The sequence below is a fragment of the Notolepis coatsorum genome (genome assembly GCF_963971535.1).
Source record: "Notolepis coatsorum genome assembly, chromosome: 4".
In the NCBI taxonomy this organism is placed as follows: domain Eukaryota; kingdom Metazoa; phylum Chordata; class Actinopteri; order Aulopiformes; family Paralepididae; genus Notolepis; species Notolepis coatsorum.
The window spans coordinates 202848328-202869283 of record NC_140168.1 but is presented as its reverse complement, the minus strand read 5'-3'; the positions used below and the strand labels follow the sequence as shown (position 1 = coordinate 202869283).

Below are 20956 nucleotides of genomic sequence, written 5' to 3'. Positions count from 1 at the left end.
GTCTCCTCTACTCTGTCTCCCTCTCTGCCTTCCTACTGTCTCTATAAAGAACCTTCTCTCCTGTGTCTCCTCTACTCTGTCTCCCTCTCTGCCTTCCTACTGTCTCTATAAAGAACCTTCTCTCCTGTGTCTCCTCTACTCTGTCTCCCTCTCAGCCTTCCTACTGTCTCAATAAAGAACCTTCTCTCCTGTGTCTCCTCTACTCTGTCTCCCTCTCAGCCTTCCTACTGTCTCTATAAAGAACCTTCTCTCCTGTGTCCTCTACTCTGTCTCCCTCTCTGCCTTCCTACTGTCTCTATAAAGAACCTTCTCTCCTGTGTCTCCTCTACTCTGTCTCCCTCTCAGCCTTCCTGCTGTCTCAATAAATAACCTCTCCTGTGTCTCCTCTACTCTGTCTCCCTCTCAGCCTTCCTACTGTCTCTATAAAGAACCTTCTCTCCTGTGTCTCCTCTACTGTCTCCCTCTCTGCCTTCCTACTGTCTCAATAAAGAACCTTCTCTCCTGTGTCTCCTCTACTCTGTCTCCCTCTCTGCCTTCCTACTGTCTCAATAAAGAACCTTCTCTCCTGTGTCTCCTCTACTCTGTCTCCCTCTCTGCCTTCCTACTGTCTCTATAAAGAACCTTCTCTCCTGTGTCTCCTCTACTCTGTCTCCCTCTCAGCCTTCCTACTGTCTCAATAAAGAACCTTCTCTCCTGTGTCTCCTCTACTCTGTCTCCCTCTCTGCCTTCCTACTGTCTCTATAAAGACCCTTCTCTCCTGTGTCTCCTCTACTGTCTCCCTCTCTGCCTTCCTACTGTCTCAATAAAGAACCTTCTCTCCTGTGTCTCCTCTACTCTGTCTCCCTCTCAGCCTTCCTACTGTCTCAATAAATAACCCTCTCTCCTGTGTCTCCTCTACTTTGTCTCCCTCTCAGCCTTCCTACTGTCTCATCCCATTTATGTTCAATGTAGACCTTTTTTAATTTGTATGTCAGCTCTTTGACTGTCAGAGTGGAGTGGACCCAACCTCGATGACTTGGACTCTAACTAGGGTAACGGGGACTCGACTCTGGCTCTTCTTTGGTGACTCGAGACTCGACTCGGACTCAAGAATTAGTGACTCGACTACAACACTGGTTCTTAGTGAACTCTCCCGGTTAAATAAAGGTTCTAACTCACTCAAGGTTGTAACATGCTTGAACAATACATTTTTTTTAATTAAAATCTGGCTCAAAGAACACCAGAGCTGCACCCACAGCTAAATTCATTAACGGTGTGTTTCTGCAATTCAGTTTTATTCTGTTAGATGTGTATTAAAATGTGTATATTGTGATGATGAATTGTATTTTATGTAGGCCTATTTGTTATGTGTGATAACCTCTTTTATCACTTCAGGTTGATGCCCTTTTTAACATCTTGGCCAGGGACTACAGATGAAATCTAGCCTTCTGGCTAATTCTGGCGTATTTACATTTTAAATGTTGATTCATATGCACTGTCCCTTTTGCAAATAAACTTAAACTTAAACTCTGCGCGTCACCAGATCTGTCCGCGTCAGCCGCAAGTGTTGGCACATGTTGGTGAACCTCTGCCTCCACATCTTCCTGACCTGCGGCGTCTTCGTGTCCGGCGTCAACCAGATCCGCTACGCCAGCGTGTGCCAGGCGGTGAGTACCTGACCTCTGGGGCTGAGCCCAAACGTTAGAATGTTCGGACCTTCGTTCGTGACGTTGGCATTCGAGTTCTAAATAAACATTCGAATTTGAAATTTTTTATAAAAAATAAAACCTTTTTTTATTTTCTTATTTGTCTATTCATTCTGTTTAAACCAATGGGGTTTTTCTTCACAGTTGCAGATAAAGATTAGGCTACACTAATATTATAGTATTAAAAATAACTGATGAGTTATATTCATTAAAGAAAGTTGATTTAATAAAAAAAGAAAAGACTAATTTAATCAGATTAATCACTTTATTCAAATCAAGGATTTAGTTTGAGGATATTTATAAAAAAGAAATATATATATTTAGAATATTCTTTTTTCTATTTCTTTTTTTGAATATATATATTTTTTTTTAATTAAAAACGAAGGTTCGAACATCCGTTAGAAAAACCCTGACGAAGTTCGAAGCCCAAAAACAGGCTTTGGGGACAGCCCTACTGACCTTTGACCCTCTCCATCTTCCCCTACACACACACGGCCCTGACACTATTACTCAGTAGTACTCATTTATATATTTTATACCCAGTTTAATCACCTGTACATTGTATATTACTATGGAACTTTACTGTTACATTTGCACTCTGGTTGGATGCCAAACTTCTTTTTGTTGTACTGTACTTGTTGCTGCATGATGACAATACATTTGAATCTAATCTAATCTATGTAACATTGGTTATGGTGTCAGGTGGGTATCTAATCTAATTTTGATTTGATTTGATCTTTATTTATCTCGAACAACCATAACACACAAACTTGAAATAACAACAAATAACAAAAAATAAATAAAAAATTAAATAAGAAACTAAATAAAAATGCAAATACAAATAAAATTAAATACATCTTCTTAGACATGGAAGAAATTGTCAACATAGCTCAAGACAAATGGTTTTGTTCGAGAAGGGACAGAAAGAAGCAAAGCTTATCTGGTCCTGCCCCTTCCTTACAATATCATATTATTTAATATGTAATAAGTTATCTATCAATATCAAAAATAATATACCTATCCACTACAGTTCACGTTATTTTCAAGCTCCTCTAATTTATACTTGTCCATGTAATCTAATCTATGTAACCCTGGTCATGGTGTCCCCCAGGTGGGCATCTTGCTGCATTACTCCACCCTGGCCACCGCTCTCTGGGTGGGCGTGACGGTGCGCAACATCTACAAGCAGCTGACGCGCAAAGCCAAGCGCTACGAGGAACTGGACGAGCCCCCCCCACCGCCGCGGCCCATGCTCAGGTAAGACACTACGACTCCCACAATGCAACAGAGGCTCTTGTTGAACATAATGTAGATTCGATTTTTTTATTGATTACATTTTTGGGGGGTTTATGATACTTTTGATTCAATGTTAGCCTACATCTGATTAGCACTATTACTCAGTAGTCCTAGTACTCACTATTACTCGTCCAGCAGCGTGGCTACATGAATGGAGCTCCGGTCAAGGCCGTTGTCGAAAAGTGGTGTTGTTGTCTAGCAGGGGGCACTCTACACACCGTACAGTTGCGAGTGCCGTCCTTCCATGGTCCTGAAAGCGGAGAAAATACTACATTTTCAAAAATATCCGTATAGATGTGGACAGGGCCACTAGTCAGCCTTTTCCAGGGGCTCAGGCGTCACCCGTCCACATGAAGGCATCATGTATCTTTACAAACCGTACCCCTGTAGGGGTTTTCAAAAAGTCTGTGTTCAGTGACCCAAAACAGCTAACTGTGTAGAGAGTGCTGGGTAGCGCAGTGGACTAAGCAACCGCCTACTACCACAGAGACTCTGAGATAGAATCCAGCTGTCAGCGGTACCTCCGGCTTGGTCAGTCGTCCCTACTAACACAATTGACAGTGTTAGCAGGTGGGAAGCCGGTGGGGTATGTGTCCTGGTCGTTGTAAACAGCGACTCCTACTGGTCGGTCGGGGCACCTGTTCAGCAGGGAGGGCATCTGGGGGAAATAGCGTGAACCTCCGCACGCGTTACGTTCCCCCAGTGAAACTCCTCGCTGTCAGGTGAAAAGAAGTGGCTGGTTGACTCTACATGTATCAGAGGAGGCATGTGGTAGTTCTACACCCTCCCCAGGCCGACAGTGGGGCAATGCGTGCAACGACCAGGAAGGGAATTGGCATAACGACAAAATTGGGATGGGTGAAAAAATACAGAAAGCCCAAAAATAAATAGAAACAAATAAAGTGTGGATGAAAGGCCAAAACTCATCGGAAAAAAACTGACACTGTTTTGTGTTAGTAGGTTCAATATTTCTACAATTTGGCGTTCAGGCGTATTTCTGACGTTCCCAACTCCGCCCAGGGCAGCAAGCTGACCAACCTGCACGCGGAGGCGGCCCATTGCAAGCCCCTCCCCCACAGCTGCCTCTACATGACACGTTTTATCCCCCAACTACAGGTTCTATTTGATCGGCGGAGGGATACCCATCATCGTCTGTGGCATCACCGCAGCCGCCAACATCAAGAACTACGGCAGCCGGACTAACGCGCCATAGTGAGTAGGGATGAGTTCGAATATTCTAAAACAGTCTCCACATAAAATGTTCATGTCCGAGTCTAATCTTTTTATATATATATAATTTTCAAAAGAAAATAATAATAATAATAATTTTAAGTGAAGCAAACCATTCTTATTTAATTCATTTTTATATTTAGAGGCAGCCTAATTTTCATAGCCTAATTGATCTAAAAGATGCACATGCTACTGTTTCTGTTTGTTTATTAAAACCGGTTGATAGGCCAATGCAATGCTGTTATTATAGGCTATGGTGGTTAATGGTGTCATTTAGATTTATTGTCGGTCAGCTGAGCCGATCAATGTTCTGAAGGATTATCTGAAGTGCCTATTTATGTGCAATACCCTTTGATTTTAATGATCCATTTAAAAAGAATAACTGAATTTAACTGAAACTGAACATTTTAACTGAATTTAAACTGAAACAGAAAATAGCAATATATTTTTAATACATTTTAGGCATTTTTTTTTTTTTTATTGGGGGGGGGGGGGGGGGGGGGTCGAATATTAGAATATTCAGTCTTAAGAACAGTAGACTATTCGAAAATGATTGTGTCAGTCATGCACATCCCTAATAGTAAGTAGTCTTGAGCCATGCGGGGCCCGGCCAGCCCGTCACACCGGATCAGAAGCAATTACAGTGAGTTGAATGAGCTTGAATACGGCCACCGGCGAGGTCACCGGGGATGTTGATTATATCCTTGTGTTGTGGGTTAATTACAGCCGAAATGATGTAGATGAGAAAACAGCAATACCTTGTCGTATAGGGACTGATACCTTATCGTATCATTGAGCTGTAATTAACACAACACAAAGATTCAGTGTCCCCGATGATGACATCACTGGTGGCCATATTCAAACTCCTTTACACTCAATAACTGTCTCAATGATGAATAATTTACTCTCAATTAATTAATCCGTTCCTGGAGGCATTGTCTTTGTTACCGTCAGGCCAGTTGGGGGGGGGGGGGGGGGGGGGGGAGTGTGTGTGTGTTCGTTCACGCACATGGCTTTAGTCAATAATGTATATTTCTTGTGTGGAAGCAAAGGTTGAGTCCCCCTCTCTCTCTCAACTTACACTGTCTACACAATTCATTAAGATAGGCTCAAATTAATCAGAGAAAACCCTATGAATCTTTTTTATTTGTTAGCAATATTTATTTTTGTTGCACAATACAAGTCAAGTGTTTCTTTATGAATCCCCATGGGGGGTAATTCAGGGTGTCATAGCAGCATGGGGGGGGGGGGGGGGGGGGACATATGCACGAACATTAAAATATAAAATACAATAGATCATAATATTAATAGAATATGACATATATTTATATCTTTAATTCACCCGGACCAAACTGGATTCATAAGAGGTCGCTTGATCACCGATAACATAAGACGATTACTACACGTACTAGATGCCAATAAGGAAGACAACACACCTAAGGCGATACTGTCCCTGGATGCAATGAAAGCTTTTGACAGGTTGGAATGGTCGTATCTATGGGTAGTATTAGAAAGGATGGGGTTAGGAAAAGGATTCATCGATATGATTAAAGTATTATACAAAGACCCATCGGCCATGATTACAACAGGTACAATCATCTCCAAAATCTTTCCGGTATCACGCTCAGCCAGACAGGGTTGCCCTCTTAGTCCCGGACTATTCGATCTATCATTAGAGCCTTTGGCACAATATATAAGACAATCCCAATCCATAGAACCAATCATAATCAAGGGCACACAACACAAAATTAGTTTATATGCGGACGACGTAATACTGTTCATGCAAAACCCCAACACAGCATTGCCTCATCTTCTCAAGCTGATTGAGGACTTTGGAGATCTATCGGGATTTAGGATAAATTGGCCGAAGTCGGCCTTCCTCCCACTTAACGCCCCTGCAAAAAGAAACATAACCCTCCCAAAAGAGATACAGATGGTAAAACAATTTAGATGTTTGGGAGTTGAGATATTCCCCACCATAAGCCAAACGGTGAAGCACAATTACATAAAAATCCAAAACAAAATCAAATACGACCTTGTCAGGTGGTCGAAACTTAAAAACTCATTACAGGCACGTATATCAATAATCAAGATGGACGTCCTACCTAGAATCAATTTCTTCAGTTCAATGCTACCGTTACCCCCTCCAAAGGGTTACTGGAAAGAATTACACTCCTCCACATACAAATTTATTTGGAATAACAAACCACCACGTATAAAAAGATCCACCGCACAGAGAAACAAAGCAGACGGAGGTATGGCATTTCCAGATTTCTACCACTACTTTAAGGCGTACACTTTAAGACCACTAACAACATGGTTTGATCCCCAAGCATTAGTATCCTGGAGAAATTTAGAAGAAAATATAGTAGCTCCACATAAGCTGAAGGGCATAGTATACACCAAATTACCAATTAAGCAATGCGAACGGAAATTTGGCCCCATAATCACTCATGCGATCCGGATATGGCGCGAAACACAAAAAAAATATTCGACCCTACATAAATGGCATAATCATACTCCCTTATTCAATAACAATGCACTCTGGATAGAAAAACAACCTATAAGATTCCCTAGATGGGAAAAGCAAGGCATACACTCATTAGGAGACGTCTTCAATAAACAGGGTTTTTGTAGTTTCAATGAAATACGCAAAAAATTGAATCTCGCCAAGTCCACATATTACTTTTATGCACAGTTATTGGCATGTTTGAAGGCTCACGGTGTTCCATTAAATATACCAATTGTACACCACAGATACCACAAATTCTTCTATAAAAGAGAGACATCAAGAGGTTTTGTTTCAGATTTTTATCATCAATTACTAACGTCCTCATATGAAACCCTCCACCTAGACTCCATCTGGAGGAGGGATATAGCAGACCTGGAAAGTGATTTTGATTGGCAAGAAGCCTGGGCAAATATTCGATTCACATCAAGGAACCCGGACCATCAACAAATCAATCTTAACTATATTCACAGGACATACTTGACTCATATAAGACTGAAAAAAATGGGTCTTATACAAGACTCCAAATGCTCCTTATGTACAAATGGGGACGAGGGGACATTTATGCACATGTACTGGGACTGCCCACCAGTTAAGATATTCTGGAAAGAGGTGACCCAGCAACTATCAAACCTCTTAAATTGGAATATACCTGTACACCCCTCTGTACTACTGCTGAATGATGTTTTTGAGTGTGCAGTACATCCACAGCTAAAGAGATTGGTTTTATCGGGTATCACAGTGGCTAAAAAGCTGATAGCATCACGATGGTTCCAACCGGAAAAAATCTGCCGAAAGGTCTGGATTATTACATATCTCGATGTGATCTATCAAGAAATATCTACAGCAAGAATTTTGGGTCTCAATTAATCCAAAATGACATTGTGGTTAGAAGTGGTGGAGAAAATAAAAGCTAGCATATAATGGTAATGTCTGGTTAGGAGCGAGGGAAAATGGATGGATTATCCAATGGGGGGTCCGGAAGGGGGGGGTACGAGCTGGAGCATATGTGTGTAGGTTTTTAGATAACAGGTATTAGGGGTATATCCTATATAAGACAATTAACTAAAATGTGATTTCATTGGATGTGCACTGACAACTAATGCTTGTATATCTTATCGTGTGTTGTCATGTTTGTTTAAAAAATTATAAAAAAATAAAATACAAAAAAAGAATATGACATATATTGTCATATTCTATTCTAATCTTAACTTGATAATAATTTATGTATGGATGGCTGATCCCCTTATCTCTCTCTAAATCCTGACTCTTGATCCCCTTCTCTCTCTCTAAATCCTGACTGTTGATCCTCTTATCTCTCTCTAAATCCTGACTGTTTATCCTCTTCTCTCTAAATCATGACTGTTGATCATCTTCTCTCTCTAAATCCTGACTGTTGATTATCTTCTCTCTAAATCCTGACTGTTGATCCTCTTCTCTCTAAATCCTGACTATTGATTCTCTTCTCTCTGTAAATCCTGACTGTTGATTTTCTTCTCTCTCTAAATCCTGACTGTTGATTATCTTCTCTCTCTAAATCCTGACTGTTGATTCTCTTCTCTCTCTAAATCCTGACTGTTGATCCTCTTCTCTCTCTAAATCCTGACTGTTGATCCTCTTCTCTCTCTAAATCCTGACTGTTGATTATCTTCTCTCTCTAAATCCTGACTGTTGATTCTCTTCTCTCTAAATCCTGACTGTTGATCCTCTTCTCTCTAAATCCTGACTGTTGATTATCTTATCTCTCTAAATCCTGACTGTTGATTCTCTTCTCTCTCTAAATCCTGACTGTTGATTCTCTTCTCTCTCTAAATCCTGACTGTTGATTCTCTTCTCTCTCTCTAAATCCTGACTGTTGATCCTCTTCTCTCTCTAAATCCTGACTGTTGATCCTCTTCTATCTAAATCCTGACTGTTGATTCTCTTCTCTCTAAATCCTGACTGTTGATCCTCTTCTCTTTCTAAATCCTGACTGTTGATTCTCTTCTCTCTAAATCCTGACTGTTGATCCTCTTCTCTCTAAATCCTGACTGTTGATTATCTTCTCTCTCTAAATCCTGACTGTTGATTCTCGTCTCTCTCTAAATCCTGACTGTTGATCCTCTTATCTCTCTAAATCATGACTGTTGATCCTCTTCTCTCTCTAAATCCTGACTGTTGATTATCTTCTCTCTGTGTAAATCCTGACTGTTGATCCCCTTCTCTCTCTAAATCCTGACTGTTGATTCTCTTCTCTCTCTAAATCCTGACTGTTGATTCTCTTCGCTCTCTAAATTCTGACTGTTGATTCTCTTCTCTCTCTCTAAATCCTGACTGTTGATTCTCTTCTCTCTAAATCCTGACTGTTGATCCTCTTCTCTCTCTCTAAATCCTGACTGTTGATTAGGGATGGGTACCTTTCACATTTGAACCGATACGGTACTGGTACCTGTGAATCGATACCGGTACCCAACGGTACCTTTTTTCTGTACTTTAGTCTAAAAAGTTTTTATTCGTCGTAAAAATATATTCAAAACTTCAAATAACTACAATTTCGACCGTTTTCGGCTTGCCATTGCTCCGACTGCTTTGTTGTTGAATCAAGTCAAATCCTAGGTAAGCATATATTGTGCGTGTGAACGTTGACATGAAAAGAAAAAAGGTAAAAAAATAAATAAAAATAATTTTCTATTTTTTTAGGTATCTCACTTGAATCGATACTCGGTAGTACCGACGTGTTTCGGTTCGGTACCTCAAAAGTACCGAATTCGGTACCCATCCCTACTGTTGATCCTCTTCTCTCTCTAAATCCTGACTGTTGATTCTCTTCTCTCTCTAAATCCTGACTGTTGATCCTCTTCTCTCTAAATCATGACTGTTGTTTCTCTTCTCTCTCTAAATGCTGACTGTTGATTCTCTTCTCTCTCTAAATCCTGACTGTTGATCCTCTTATCTCTCTAAATCCTGACTGTTGATCATCTTCTCTCTCTAAATCCTGACTGTTGATTCTCTTCTCTCTAAATCCTGACTGTTGATCCGCTTCTCTCTCTAAATCCTGACTGTTGATCCTCTTCTCTCTGTGTAAATCCTGACTTGATTCGCTTCTCTCTAAATCCTGACTGTTGATCCTCTCTCTCTAAATCCTGACTCTTGATCCTCTTCTCTCTCTAAATCCTGACTGTTGATTCTCTTCTCTCTAAATCCTGACTGTTGATTCTCTCTCTCTAAATCCTGACTGTTGATCCTCTTTTCTCTCTAAATCCTGACTGTTGATTCTCTTCTCTCTCTAAATCCTGACTGTTGATTCTCTTCTCTCTAAATCCTGACCGTTGATCCTCTTCTCTCTCTAAATCCTGACTGTTGATTCTGTTTTCCCATCTAAACCCTGACTGTTGATCATCTTCTCTCTCTAAATCCTGACTGTTGATTCTCTTCTCTCTAAATCCTGACTGTTGATCCTCTTCTATCTCTAAATCCTCACTGTTCATTCTCTTCTCTCTAAATCCTGACTGTTGATCCTCTTCTCTCTCTAAATCCTGACTGTTGATTCTCTTCTATCTCTAGATCCTGACTGTTGATCCTCTTCTCTCTAAATCCTGACTGTTGATTCTCTTATCTCTCTAAATCATGACTGTTGATCATCTTCTCTCTAAATCCTGACTGTTGATTCTCTTCTCTCTAAATCCTGACTGTTGATCCTCTTCTCTCTAAATCCTGACTGTTGATTATTTTCTCTCTCTAAATCCTGACTGTTGATTCTCTTCTCTCTCTAAATCCTGACTGTTGATCCTCTTCTCTCTCTAAATCCTGACTGTTGATCCTCTTATCTCTGTGTAAATCCTGACTGTTGATCCTCTTCTCTCTAAATCCTGACTGTTGATTATCTTCTCTCTCTCTAAATCCTGACTGTTGATTCTCTTCTCTCTCTAAATAATGACTGTTGATCCTCGTCTCTCTAAATCCTGACTGTTGATTCTCTCCTCTCTCTAAATCCTGACTGTTGATTCTCTTCTCTCTCTAAATTCTGACTGTTGATCCTCTTCTCTCTCTAAATCATGACTGTTGATCCTCTTCTCTCTCTAAATTCTGACTGTTGATCCTATTCTCTCTCTAAATCCTGACTGTTGATCCTCTTCTCTCTGTGTAAATCATGACTGTTGATCCTCTTATCTCTCTAAATCCTGACTGTTGATCCTCTTCTCTCTCTAAATCCTGACTGTTGATCCTCTTCTCTCTGTGTAAATCCTGACTGTTGATCCTCTTCTCTCTAAATCCTGACCGTTGATTATCTTCTCTCTCTCTAAATCCTGACTGTTGATTCTCTTCTCTCTCTAAATCCTGACTGTTGATCCTCTTCTCTCTAAATCCTGACTGTTGATTCTCTCATCTCTCTCTAAATCCTGACTGTTGATTCTCTTCTCTCTCTAAATTCTGACTGTTGATCCTCTTCTCTCTCTGAATCCTGACTGTTGATCCTCTTCTCTCTGTGTAAATCCTGACTGTTGATCCTCTTCTCTCTAAATCCTGACTGTTGATCCTCTTATCTCTCTAAATCCTGACTGTTGATCCTCTTCTCTCTGTGTAAATCCTGACTGTTGATCCTCTTCTCTCTAAATCCTGACTGTTGATCCTCTTCTCTCTCTAAATCCTGACTGTTGATTCTCTCATCTCTCTCTAAATCCTGACTGTTGATTATCTTCTCTCTCTAAATCCTGACTGTTGATCCTCTTTTCTCTCTGTGTAAATCCTGACTGTTGATCCTCTTCTCTCTGTGTAAATCCTGACTGTTGATCCTATTCTCTCTAAATCCTGACTGTTGATCCTCTTCTCTCTCTAAATCCTGACTGTTGATTCTCTTCTCTCTAAATCCTGACTGTTGATCCTCTTATCTCTGTGTAAATCCTGACTGTTGATCCTCTTCTCTCTAAATCCTGACTGTTGATCCTCTCTCTCTAAATCCTGACTCTTGATCCTCTTCTCTCTAAATCCTGACTGTTGATTCTCTTCTTTCTAAATCCTGACTGTTGATCCTATTCTCTCTAAATCCTGACTGTTGATTCTCTTCTCTCTAAATCCTGACTGTTGATCCTCTTCTCTCTAAATCCTGACTGTTGATCCTCTTCTCTAAATCCTGACTGTTGATTCTCTTCTCTCTAAATCCTGACTGTTGATCCTCTTCTCTCTAAATCCTGACTGTTGATCCCCTTCTTTCTCTCTAAATCCTGACTGTTGATTCTCTTCTCTCTAAATCCTGACTGTTGATTCTCTTCTCTCTAAATCCTGACTGTTGATCCTCTTCTCTCTAAATCCTGACTGTTGATCTTCTTCTCTCTAAATCCTGACTGTTGATCCTCTTATCTCCAAATCCTGACTGTTGATCCTATTCTCTCTAAATCCTGACTGTTGATTCTCTTCTCTCTGTGTAAATCCTGACTGTTGATCCTCTTCTATCTGTGTTAATCCTGACTGTTGATCATCTTCTCTCTAAATCCTGACTGTTGATCCTCTTCTCTCTAAATCCTGACTGTTGATCCTCTTCTCTCTAAATCCTGACTGTTGATCCTCTTCTCTCTAAATCCTGACTGTTGATTCTCTTCTCTCTAAATCCTGACTGTTGATTCTCTCCTCTCTCTAAATCCTGACTGTTGATTCTCTTCTCTCTCTAAATCCTGACTGTTGATCCTCTTCTCTCTCTAAATCCTGACTGTTGATCCTCTTCTCTCTCTAAATCCTGACTGTTGATCCTCTTCTCTCTCTAAATCCTGACTGTTGATCCTCTTCTCTCTCTAAATCATGACTGTTGATTCTCTTCTCTCTAAATCCTGACTGTTGATCCTCTTCTCTCTCTAAATCCTGACTGTTGATCCTCTTCTCTCTGTGTAAATCCTGACTGTTGATTCGCTTCTCTCTAAATCCTGACTGTTGATCCTCTCTCTCTAAATCCTGACTCTTGATCCTCTTCTCTCTCTAAATCCTGACTGTTGATTCTCTTCTCTCTAAATCCTGACTGTTGATTCTCTTCTCTCTAAATCCTGACTGTTGATTCTCTTCTCTCTCTAAATCCTGACTGTTGATTCTCTTCTCTCCAAATCCTGACTGTTGATCCTCTTCTCTCTCTAAATCCTGACTGTTGATTCTGTTTTCCCATCTAAACCCTGACTGTTGATCATCTTCTCTCTCTAAATCCTGACTGTTGATTCTCTTCTCTCTAAATCCTGACTGTTGATCCTCTTATATCTCTAAATCCTGACTGTTCATTCTCTTCTCTCTAAATTCTGACTGTTGATCCTCTTCTCTCTCTAAATCCTGACTGTTGATTATTTTCTCTCTCTAGATCCTGACTGTTGATCCTCTTCTCTCTAAATCCTGACTGTTGATTATTTTATCTCTAAATCCTGACTGTTGATTATCTTCTCTCTCTAAATCCTGACTGTTGATCCTCTTCTCTCTCTAAATCCTGACTGTTGATCCTCTTCTCTCTGTGTAAATCATGACTGTTGATCCTCTTCTCTCTAAATCCTGACTGTTGATTATCTTCTCTCTCTCTAAATCCTGACTGTTGATTCTCTTCTCTCTCTAAATAATGACTGTTGATCATATTCTCTCTAAATCCTGACTGTTGATTCTCTCCTCTCTCTAAATCCTGACTGTTGATTCTCTTCTCTCTCTAAATACTGACTGTTGATCCTCTTATCTCTCTAAATACTGACTGTTGATCCTCTGCTCTCTCTAAATCCTGACTGTTGATCCTCTTCTCTCTGTGTAAATCATGACTGTTGATCCTCTTCTCTCTAAATCCTGACTGTTGATTATATTATCTCTCTCTAAATCCTGACTGTTGATTCTCTTCTCTCTCTAAATAATGACTGTTGATCATCTTCTCTCTAAATCATGACTGTTGATTCTCTCCTCTCTCTAAATACTGACTGTTGATTTTCTTCTCTCTCTAAATCCTGACTGTTGATCCTCTTCTCTCTCTAAATCCTGACTGTTGATCCTCTTCTCTCTGTGTAAATCCTGACTGTTGATCCTCTTCTCTCTCTAAATCCTGACTGTTGATCCTCTTCTCGCTCTAAATCCTGACTGTTGATCCTCTTCTCTCTGTGTAAATCCTGACTGTTGATCCTCTTCTCTCTAAATCGTGACTGTTGATCCTCTTCTCTCTAAATCCTGACTGTTGATTATCTTCTCTCTCTAAATCGTGACTGTTGATCCTCTTCTCTCTAAATCCTGACTGTTGATTATCTCCTCTCTCTAAATCCTGACTGTTGATTATCTCCTCTCTCTAAATCCTGACTGTTGATTCTCTTCTCTCTCTAAATCCTGACTGTTGATCCTCTTCTCTCTCTAAATCCTGACTGTTGACCCTCTTCTCTCTCTAAATCCTGACTGTTGATCCTCTTCTCTCTCTAAATCCTGACTGTTGATCCTCTTCTCTCTGTGTAAATCCTGACTGTTGATCCTCTTCTCTCTAAATCCTGACTGTTGATCCTCTTCTCTCTCTAAATCCTGACTGTTGATCCTCTTCTCTCTGTGTAAATCCTGACTGTTGATCCTCTTCTCTCTAAATCCTGACTGTTGATTATCTTCTCTCTGTAAATCCTGACTGTTGATTCTCTTCTCTCTCTAAATCCTGACTGTTGATCCTCTTCTCTCTAAATCCTGACTGTTGATTCTCTTCTCTCTCTAAATCCTGACTGTTGATCCTCTTCTCTCTAAATCCTGACTGTTGATTCTGTGCTCTCTCTCTAAATCCTGACTGTTGATTTTCTTCTCTCTCTAAATCCTGACTGTTGATCCTCTTTTCTCTCTAAATCCTGACTGTTGATCCTCTTCTCTGTGTAAATCCTGACTGTTGATCCTCTTCTCTCTAAATCCTGACTGTTGATCCTCTTCTCTCTCTAAATCCTGACTGTTGCTTCTCTTCTCTCTAAATCCTGACTGTTGATCCTCTTCTCTCTGTGTAAATCCTGACTGTTGATCCTCTTCTCTCTAAATCCTGACTGTTGATCCTCTCTCTAAATCCTGACTCTTGATCCTCTTCTCTCTAAATCCTGACTGTTGATCCTCTTCTCACTCTAAATCCTGACTGTTGATTCTCTTCTCTCTCTAAATCCTGACTGTTTATCCTCTTCTCTCTAAATCCCGACTGTTGATCCTCTTCTCTCTAAACCCTGACTGTTGATTCTCTTCTCTCTCTAAATCCTGACTGTTGATTCTCTTCTCTCTCTAAATCCTGACTGTTGATCTTCTTCTCTCTCTAAATCCTGACTGTTGATCCTCTTCTCTCTGTGTAAATCCTGACTGTTGATCCTCTTCTCTCTAAATCCTGACTGTTGATTATCTTCTCTCTCTCTAAATCCTGACTGTTGATCCTCTTCCCTCTCTAAATCCTGACTGTTGATCCTCTTCTCTCTCTAAATCCTGACTGTTGATCATCTTCTCTCTCTAAATCCTGACTGTTCATTCTCTTCTCTCTAAATCCTGACTGTTGATCCTCTTCTCTCTCTAAATCCTGACTGTTGATTCTCTTCTCTCTCTAAATCCTGACTGTTGATCCTCTTCTCTCTAAATCCTGACTGTTGATTCTCTTCTCTCTAAATCCTGACTGTTGATCCTCTTCTCTCTAAATCCTGACTGTTGATTATCTTCTCTCTAAATCCTGACTGTTGATTATCTTCTCTCTCTCTAAATCCTGACTGTTGATCCTCTTATCTCTCTAAATCCTGACTGTTGATCCTCTTCTCTCTCTAAATCCTGACTGTTGATCATCTTCTCTCTGTGTAAATCCTGACTGTTGATCCTCTTCTCTCTAAATCCTGACTGTTGATTATCTTCTCTCTCTCTAAATCCCGACTGTTGATTCTCTTCTCTCTCTAAATCCTGACTGTTGATCCTCTTCTCTCTAAATCCTGACTGTTGATTCTCTCCTCTCTCTCTAAATCCTGACTGTTGATTCTCTTCTCTCTCTAAATCCTGACCGTTGATCCTCTTCTCTCTCTAAATCCTGACTGTTGATCCTCTTCTCTCTGTGTAAATCCTGACTGTTGATCCTCTTCTCTCTAAATCCTGACTGTTGATCCTCTTCTCTCTCTAAATTCTGACTGTTGATCCTCTTCTCTCTGTGTAAATCCTGACTGTTGATCCTCTTCTCTCTAAATCCTGACTGTTGATTATCTTCTCTCTCTCTAAATCCTGACTGTTGATTCTCTTCTCTCTCTAAATCCTGACTGTTGATCCTCTTCTCTCTAAATCCTGACTGTTGATTCTCTCCTCTCTCTCTAAATCCTGACTGTTGATTCTCTTTTCTCTCTAAATCCTGACTGTTGATCCTCTTCTCTCTCTAAATCCTGACTGTTGATCCTCTTCTCTCTGTGTAAATCCTGACTGTTGATCCTCTTCTCTCTAAATCCTGACTGTTGATCCTCTTCTCTCTCTAAATCCTGACTGTTGATCCTCTTCTCTCTGTGTAAATCCTGACTGTTGATCCTCTTCTCTCTAAATCCTGACTGTTAATTATCTTCTCTCTCTCTCTAAATCCTGACTGTTGATTCTCTTCTCTCTCTAAATCCTGACTGTTGATCCTCTTCTCTCTAAATCCTGACTGTTGATTCTCTCCTCTCTCTCTAAATCCTGACTGTTGATTCTCTTCTCTCTCTAAATCCTGACTGTTGATCCTCTTTTCTCTCTAAATCCTGACTGTTGATCCTCTTCTATCTGTGTAAATCCTGACTGTTGATCCTCTTCTCTCTCTAAATCCTGACTGTTGATTCTCTTCTCTCTAAATCCTGACTGTTGATCCTCTTCTCTCTGTGTACATCCTGACTGTTGATCCTCTTCTATCTAAATCCTGACTGTTGATCCTCTCTCTCTAAATCCTGACTCTTGATCCTCTTCTCTCTAAATCCTGACTGTTGATTCTCTTCTCTCTAAATCCTGACTGTTGATCCTCTTCTCTCTGTGTACATCCTGACTGTTGATCCTCTTCTATCTAAATCCTGACTGTTGATCCTCTCTCTCTAAATCCTGACTCTTGATCCTCTTCTCTCTAAATCCTGACTGTTGATTCTCTTCTCTCTAAATCCTGACTGTTGATCCTCTTCTCTCTAAATCCTGACTGTTGATCCTCTTCTCTCTAAATCCTGACTGTTGATCCTCTTCTCTCTAAATCCTGACTGTTGATCCTCTTCTCTCTAAATCCTGACTGTTGATCCTATTCTCTCTAAATCCTGACTGTTGATTCTCTTCTCTCTGTGTAAATCCTGACTGTTGATCCTCTTCTATCTGTGTAAATCCTGACTGTTGATCCTCTTCTCTCTAAATCCTGACTGTTGATCCTCTTCTCTCTAAATCCTGACTGTTGATCCTCTTCTCTCTAAATCCTGACTGTTGATTATCTTCTCTCTCTAAATCCTGACTGTTGATCCTCTTCTCTCTCTAAATCATGACTGTTGATCCTCTTCTCTCTCTAAATCCTGACTGTTGATCTTATTCTCTCTAAATCCTGACTGTTGATTCTCTTCTCTCTAAATCCTGACTGTTGATCCTCTTCTCTCTAAATCCTGACTGTTGATCCTCTTCTATCTGTGTAAATCCTGACTGTTGATCCTCTTCTCTCTAAATCCTGACTGTTGATCCTCTTCTCTCTAAATCCTGACTGTTGATCCTCTTCTCTCTAAATCCTGACTGTTGATTATCTTCTCTCTCTCTCTAAATCCTGACTGTTGATCCTCTTCTCTCTCTAAATCCTGACTGTTGATCATCTTCTCTCTCTAAATCCTGACTGTTGATCTTCTTCTCTCTAAATCCTGACTGTTGATTCTCTTCTCTCTAAATCCTGACTGTTGATCCTCTTCTCTCTAAATCCTGACTGTTGATCCTCTTCTCTCTAAATTCTGACTGTTGGTCCTCTTCTCTCTAAATCCTGACTGTTGATCCTCTTCTCTCTAAATCCTGACTGTTGATTATCCTCTCTCTCTCTAAATCCTGACTGTTGATCCTTTTCTCTCTCTAAATCCTGACTGTTGATCCTCTTCTCTCTCTAAATCCTGACTGTTGATCCTCTTCTCTTTAAATCCTGACTGTTGATCCTCTTCTCTCTCTCTAAATCCTGACTGTTGATCCTCTTCTCTCTGTGTACATCCTGACTGTTGATCCTATTCTCTCTCTAAATCCTGACTGTTGATCCTCTTCTCTCTCTAAATCCTGACTGTTGATCCTCTTCTCTTTCTAAATCATGACTGTTGATCCTCTTATCTCTCTCTAAATCCTGACTGTTCATTCTCTTCTCTCTAAATCCTGACTGTTGATCCTCTTCTCTTTCTAAATCCTGACTGTTGATCCTCTTCTCTCTCTAAATCCTGACTGTTCATTCTCTTCTCTCTAAATCCTGACTGTTGATCCTCTTCTCTCTCTAAATCCTGACTGTTGATTCTCTTCTCTCTCTAAATCCTGACTGTTGATTCTCTTCTCTCTCTAAATCCTGACTGTTGATCTTCTTCTCTCTCTAAATCCTGACTGTTGATTCTCTTCTCTCTCTAAATCCTGACTGTTGATTCTCTTCTCTCTAAATCCTGACTGTTGATTCTGTTCTCCCATCTAAACCCTGACTGTTGATCCCCTTTCTCTCTCTAAACCCTGACACTGACTCCCTTCTCCCCCGTGTGTCCCCCAGCTGCTGGATGGCGTGGGAGCCCAGCATCGGGGCGTTCTACGGGCCCGTGGGGTTCATAGTCTTCGTGGACTGCATGTACTTCCTCAGCATCCTGCTGCAGCTGCGGCGCCACCCGGAGCGCCGCTACGAGCTGAAGGAGCCGGCGGAGGAGGAGGAGCGGCACCGACGGCTGGCCGGGAGCGACCACCAGGGGGCAGCGGACCACCTCCGCCCGCTCACCCTGCAGCCGCTGCGCGGGGCCTCGTCCTCCACTGTGTCGGCCTCGCCCTCGCCCCCCCACCACCACGCCCCCGCCGCGGCCCCCCTGTCTGCCCTGGAGAACGAGCACACCTTCGCGGCGCAGCTGGTGGGCGCGGCGGGCGCCCTGGGGCTCTACGCCGCCCTCTGGGTGTTCGGCGCCATGGCCGTGTCCCAGGAGCACCCGGTGGACCTGGCCTTCGCCTGCCTGTTCGGCGCGGCGGCGCTGGCGCTGGGGGGCTTCCTGACGGCCCACCACTGTGTGAACCGGCAAGACGTGAGGCGCTACTGGTCGCAGTCCTGTTGCCCCAGGAGGCGGGCCTACTCCGCCCAGGAGGAGGTGCTGTTGCCCCACGCGGCGGGGGCGGGGGGAGCGGCCACGGCGTCGTCCACGGCGGGATCCGTCGGCCGGGGGGGCAACGGTGGCGAGGCGCAGTCCAAGTGCGGCCACAGCAGCGCCGAGTCGTCCTGCACCGCCAGGAGCGCCCCCAGCGTGCGCAACTCCACGCAGGGCAGCAAGCTGACCAACCTGCACGCGGAGAAGGCCCAGTGCAAGCCCCCCCTCCCCCTTCTGCCGGCCAACGGCGCCGCCCTGCTGGACAACAGCCTGACGGAGCACTCGCTGGACAACGAGATCAAGATGCACGTGGTGCCCGTCGAGGTGCAGTTCCGCCCCGCCGCCGCCGCCAACAATACCGGTGGCAACAACCTCCCGGCTCCCGCCAACGGGCACGCGGGCAACAGGCACCACAAGAACCGGGCGAGGGCGCACCACCGGGCGAGCCGGCTTACGGTGCTGCGGGAGTACGCCTACGACGTGCCCACCAGCGTGGAGGGCAGCGTGCAGAGCGGAGGCGGCGGCCCCCACAACCACCGGAGGCACCACCAGCATCACCAGGACGTAGCGGCGCGCAACAGCCGGCGGGCGGCCTACATGGCGTACCGCGAGCGGCACCAGAGCCAGCTGCAGCAGGACAGCAGCGACAGCACCAGCCTGCCCAGGAGGGCCCGCTGCGGCGGCGCTGACGACAAGGGGGGAGGGGTGGCGCCGCCGGGCGGGGGAGGGGAGGAGGAGGCGGCGGTGGTGGTGGTGGTCGCCCCCGCGGAGACGGAGAGGTTGACCTCCGCGGCTCCGGGGTCCACGTCGAGTAGAGACAGCGGCACAGCGAAGCTGACGACGGGCAACAACAACGTGGAGGAGCTGGTGGCGGAAAGCCACGCCAAGTCGTACGGGCTGAACCTGGTGACGGTGCAGCAGAACGGGGGCACGACACTGAAAGACGCCACGCAGCAGCAGGCCACCGCCGCGCCTCTGATCAGCGCCTCTGAGAACATGGCCACCGTGAAGACGGGCTTATGGAAACACGAAACTACCGTGTAGCGACGGTTTCCAAACACGAAAGACTGCATGGAAATGTGCTTTTTTTATTTTCTCTCCTCGACTGTGAAATGTGTTTTTTATACGTTTTTTTTTCTCTTTTTAGATTGTAACATTTCTTGGGGGGAGGGGGGGGACGACGACAAAAAAAGAGTTCTTTGAAAATAATTATTTGACAAATTAGTCACACGATTTTTGAGTATGTGAACATTTTGGATGCCCACTCGACTGTGTATATATGTCTCGTAAATGGTCTATTTTTATATCATTTAATCGCAACTCATGACCGCCGGTCGTGAGTTTTGTACGTGAAACCGCGTGGTCCATGTGGCCTCCTCGTGCTGAATTATTGGTTTTCATTTTGGTTTATGTCTTTTTTTTTTTGGTCCTCCACTTTCTTTTTTTGTTTCTCCGACATAATAAACCAAAAGTTCCACTCAAAAGTTTTTTCTTTTTTCTCATTCTCATTATTTCCCACTATATCTCCTCTTCTCAGTTCCTTTGCGTAACAAAAAAATAAAAGTACAAAGGTGGGTCACACCGCTGCTCTGTGCTAGTCAAGCTCACTCTCCTCAGTGGCAGCTGGTGACTTGACAGGCTAGTAATTGGGTTTTGCAGTTGGCGCTGCAGGTGGCCTCCAGTGCCTCTCTCCCCTCCTGGCAGGACCCCGCTTGAGTGTGAGTGTGTGTGTGTGGCCCCTCCCACCCGGTAGGTTGTGACGGTGGTCCCGTGGCTTCCTGTGTAGCCTCCCGCTGACTCGACGCCGACCGCGTGATTGACAGACGGCTCTCAGAGAAGAGTTGGTACGCTGTGAGAAGAAGAAGGGATAATTGGATGAGCGCGTCTCTCTACCCTCATCATCCCACCCCTCCGTTCCCCTCGCCCTCCTCCTCCTCCTCCTCCGCAGAAGAACTCAAGAGCGGCGCAGCTTCTCTCACACAGCGTGAGATAACCGTAGGGGAGGGAGA

At 43.1% G+C, this 20956-nt stretch overlaps 1 protein-coding gene across 1 annotated transcript in view; it reads left to right on the top strand.

Moving 5' to 3' along the window:
* The window catches only part of adgra3 (adhesion G protein-coupled receptor A3), a 58904-nt gene extending 38530 nt beyond the window's left edge, over nucleotides 1-20374 (top strand). The window contains exons 13-16 of the mRNA XM_084312475.1: nucleotides 1523-1646; nucleotides 2797-2942; nucleotides 4098-4193; nucleotides 18374-20374. Coding sequence (XP_084168601.1) covers nucleotides 1523-1646; nucleotides 2797-2942; nucleotides 4098-4193; nucleotides 18374-19991 — 1984 coding nt within the window. The 3' untranslated portion in view covers nucleotides 19992-20374. The remainder of the gene's footprint in view (nucleotides 1-1522; nucleotides 1647-2796; nucleotides 2943-4097; nucleotides 4194-18373) is intronic.
* The last annotated feature ends 582 nt before the right edge of the window (nucleotides 20375-20956 follow it).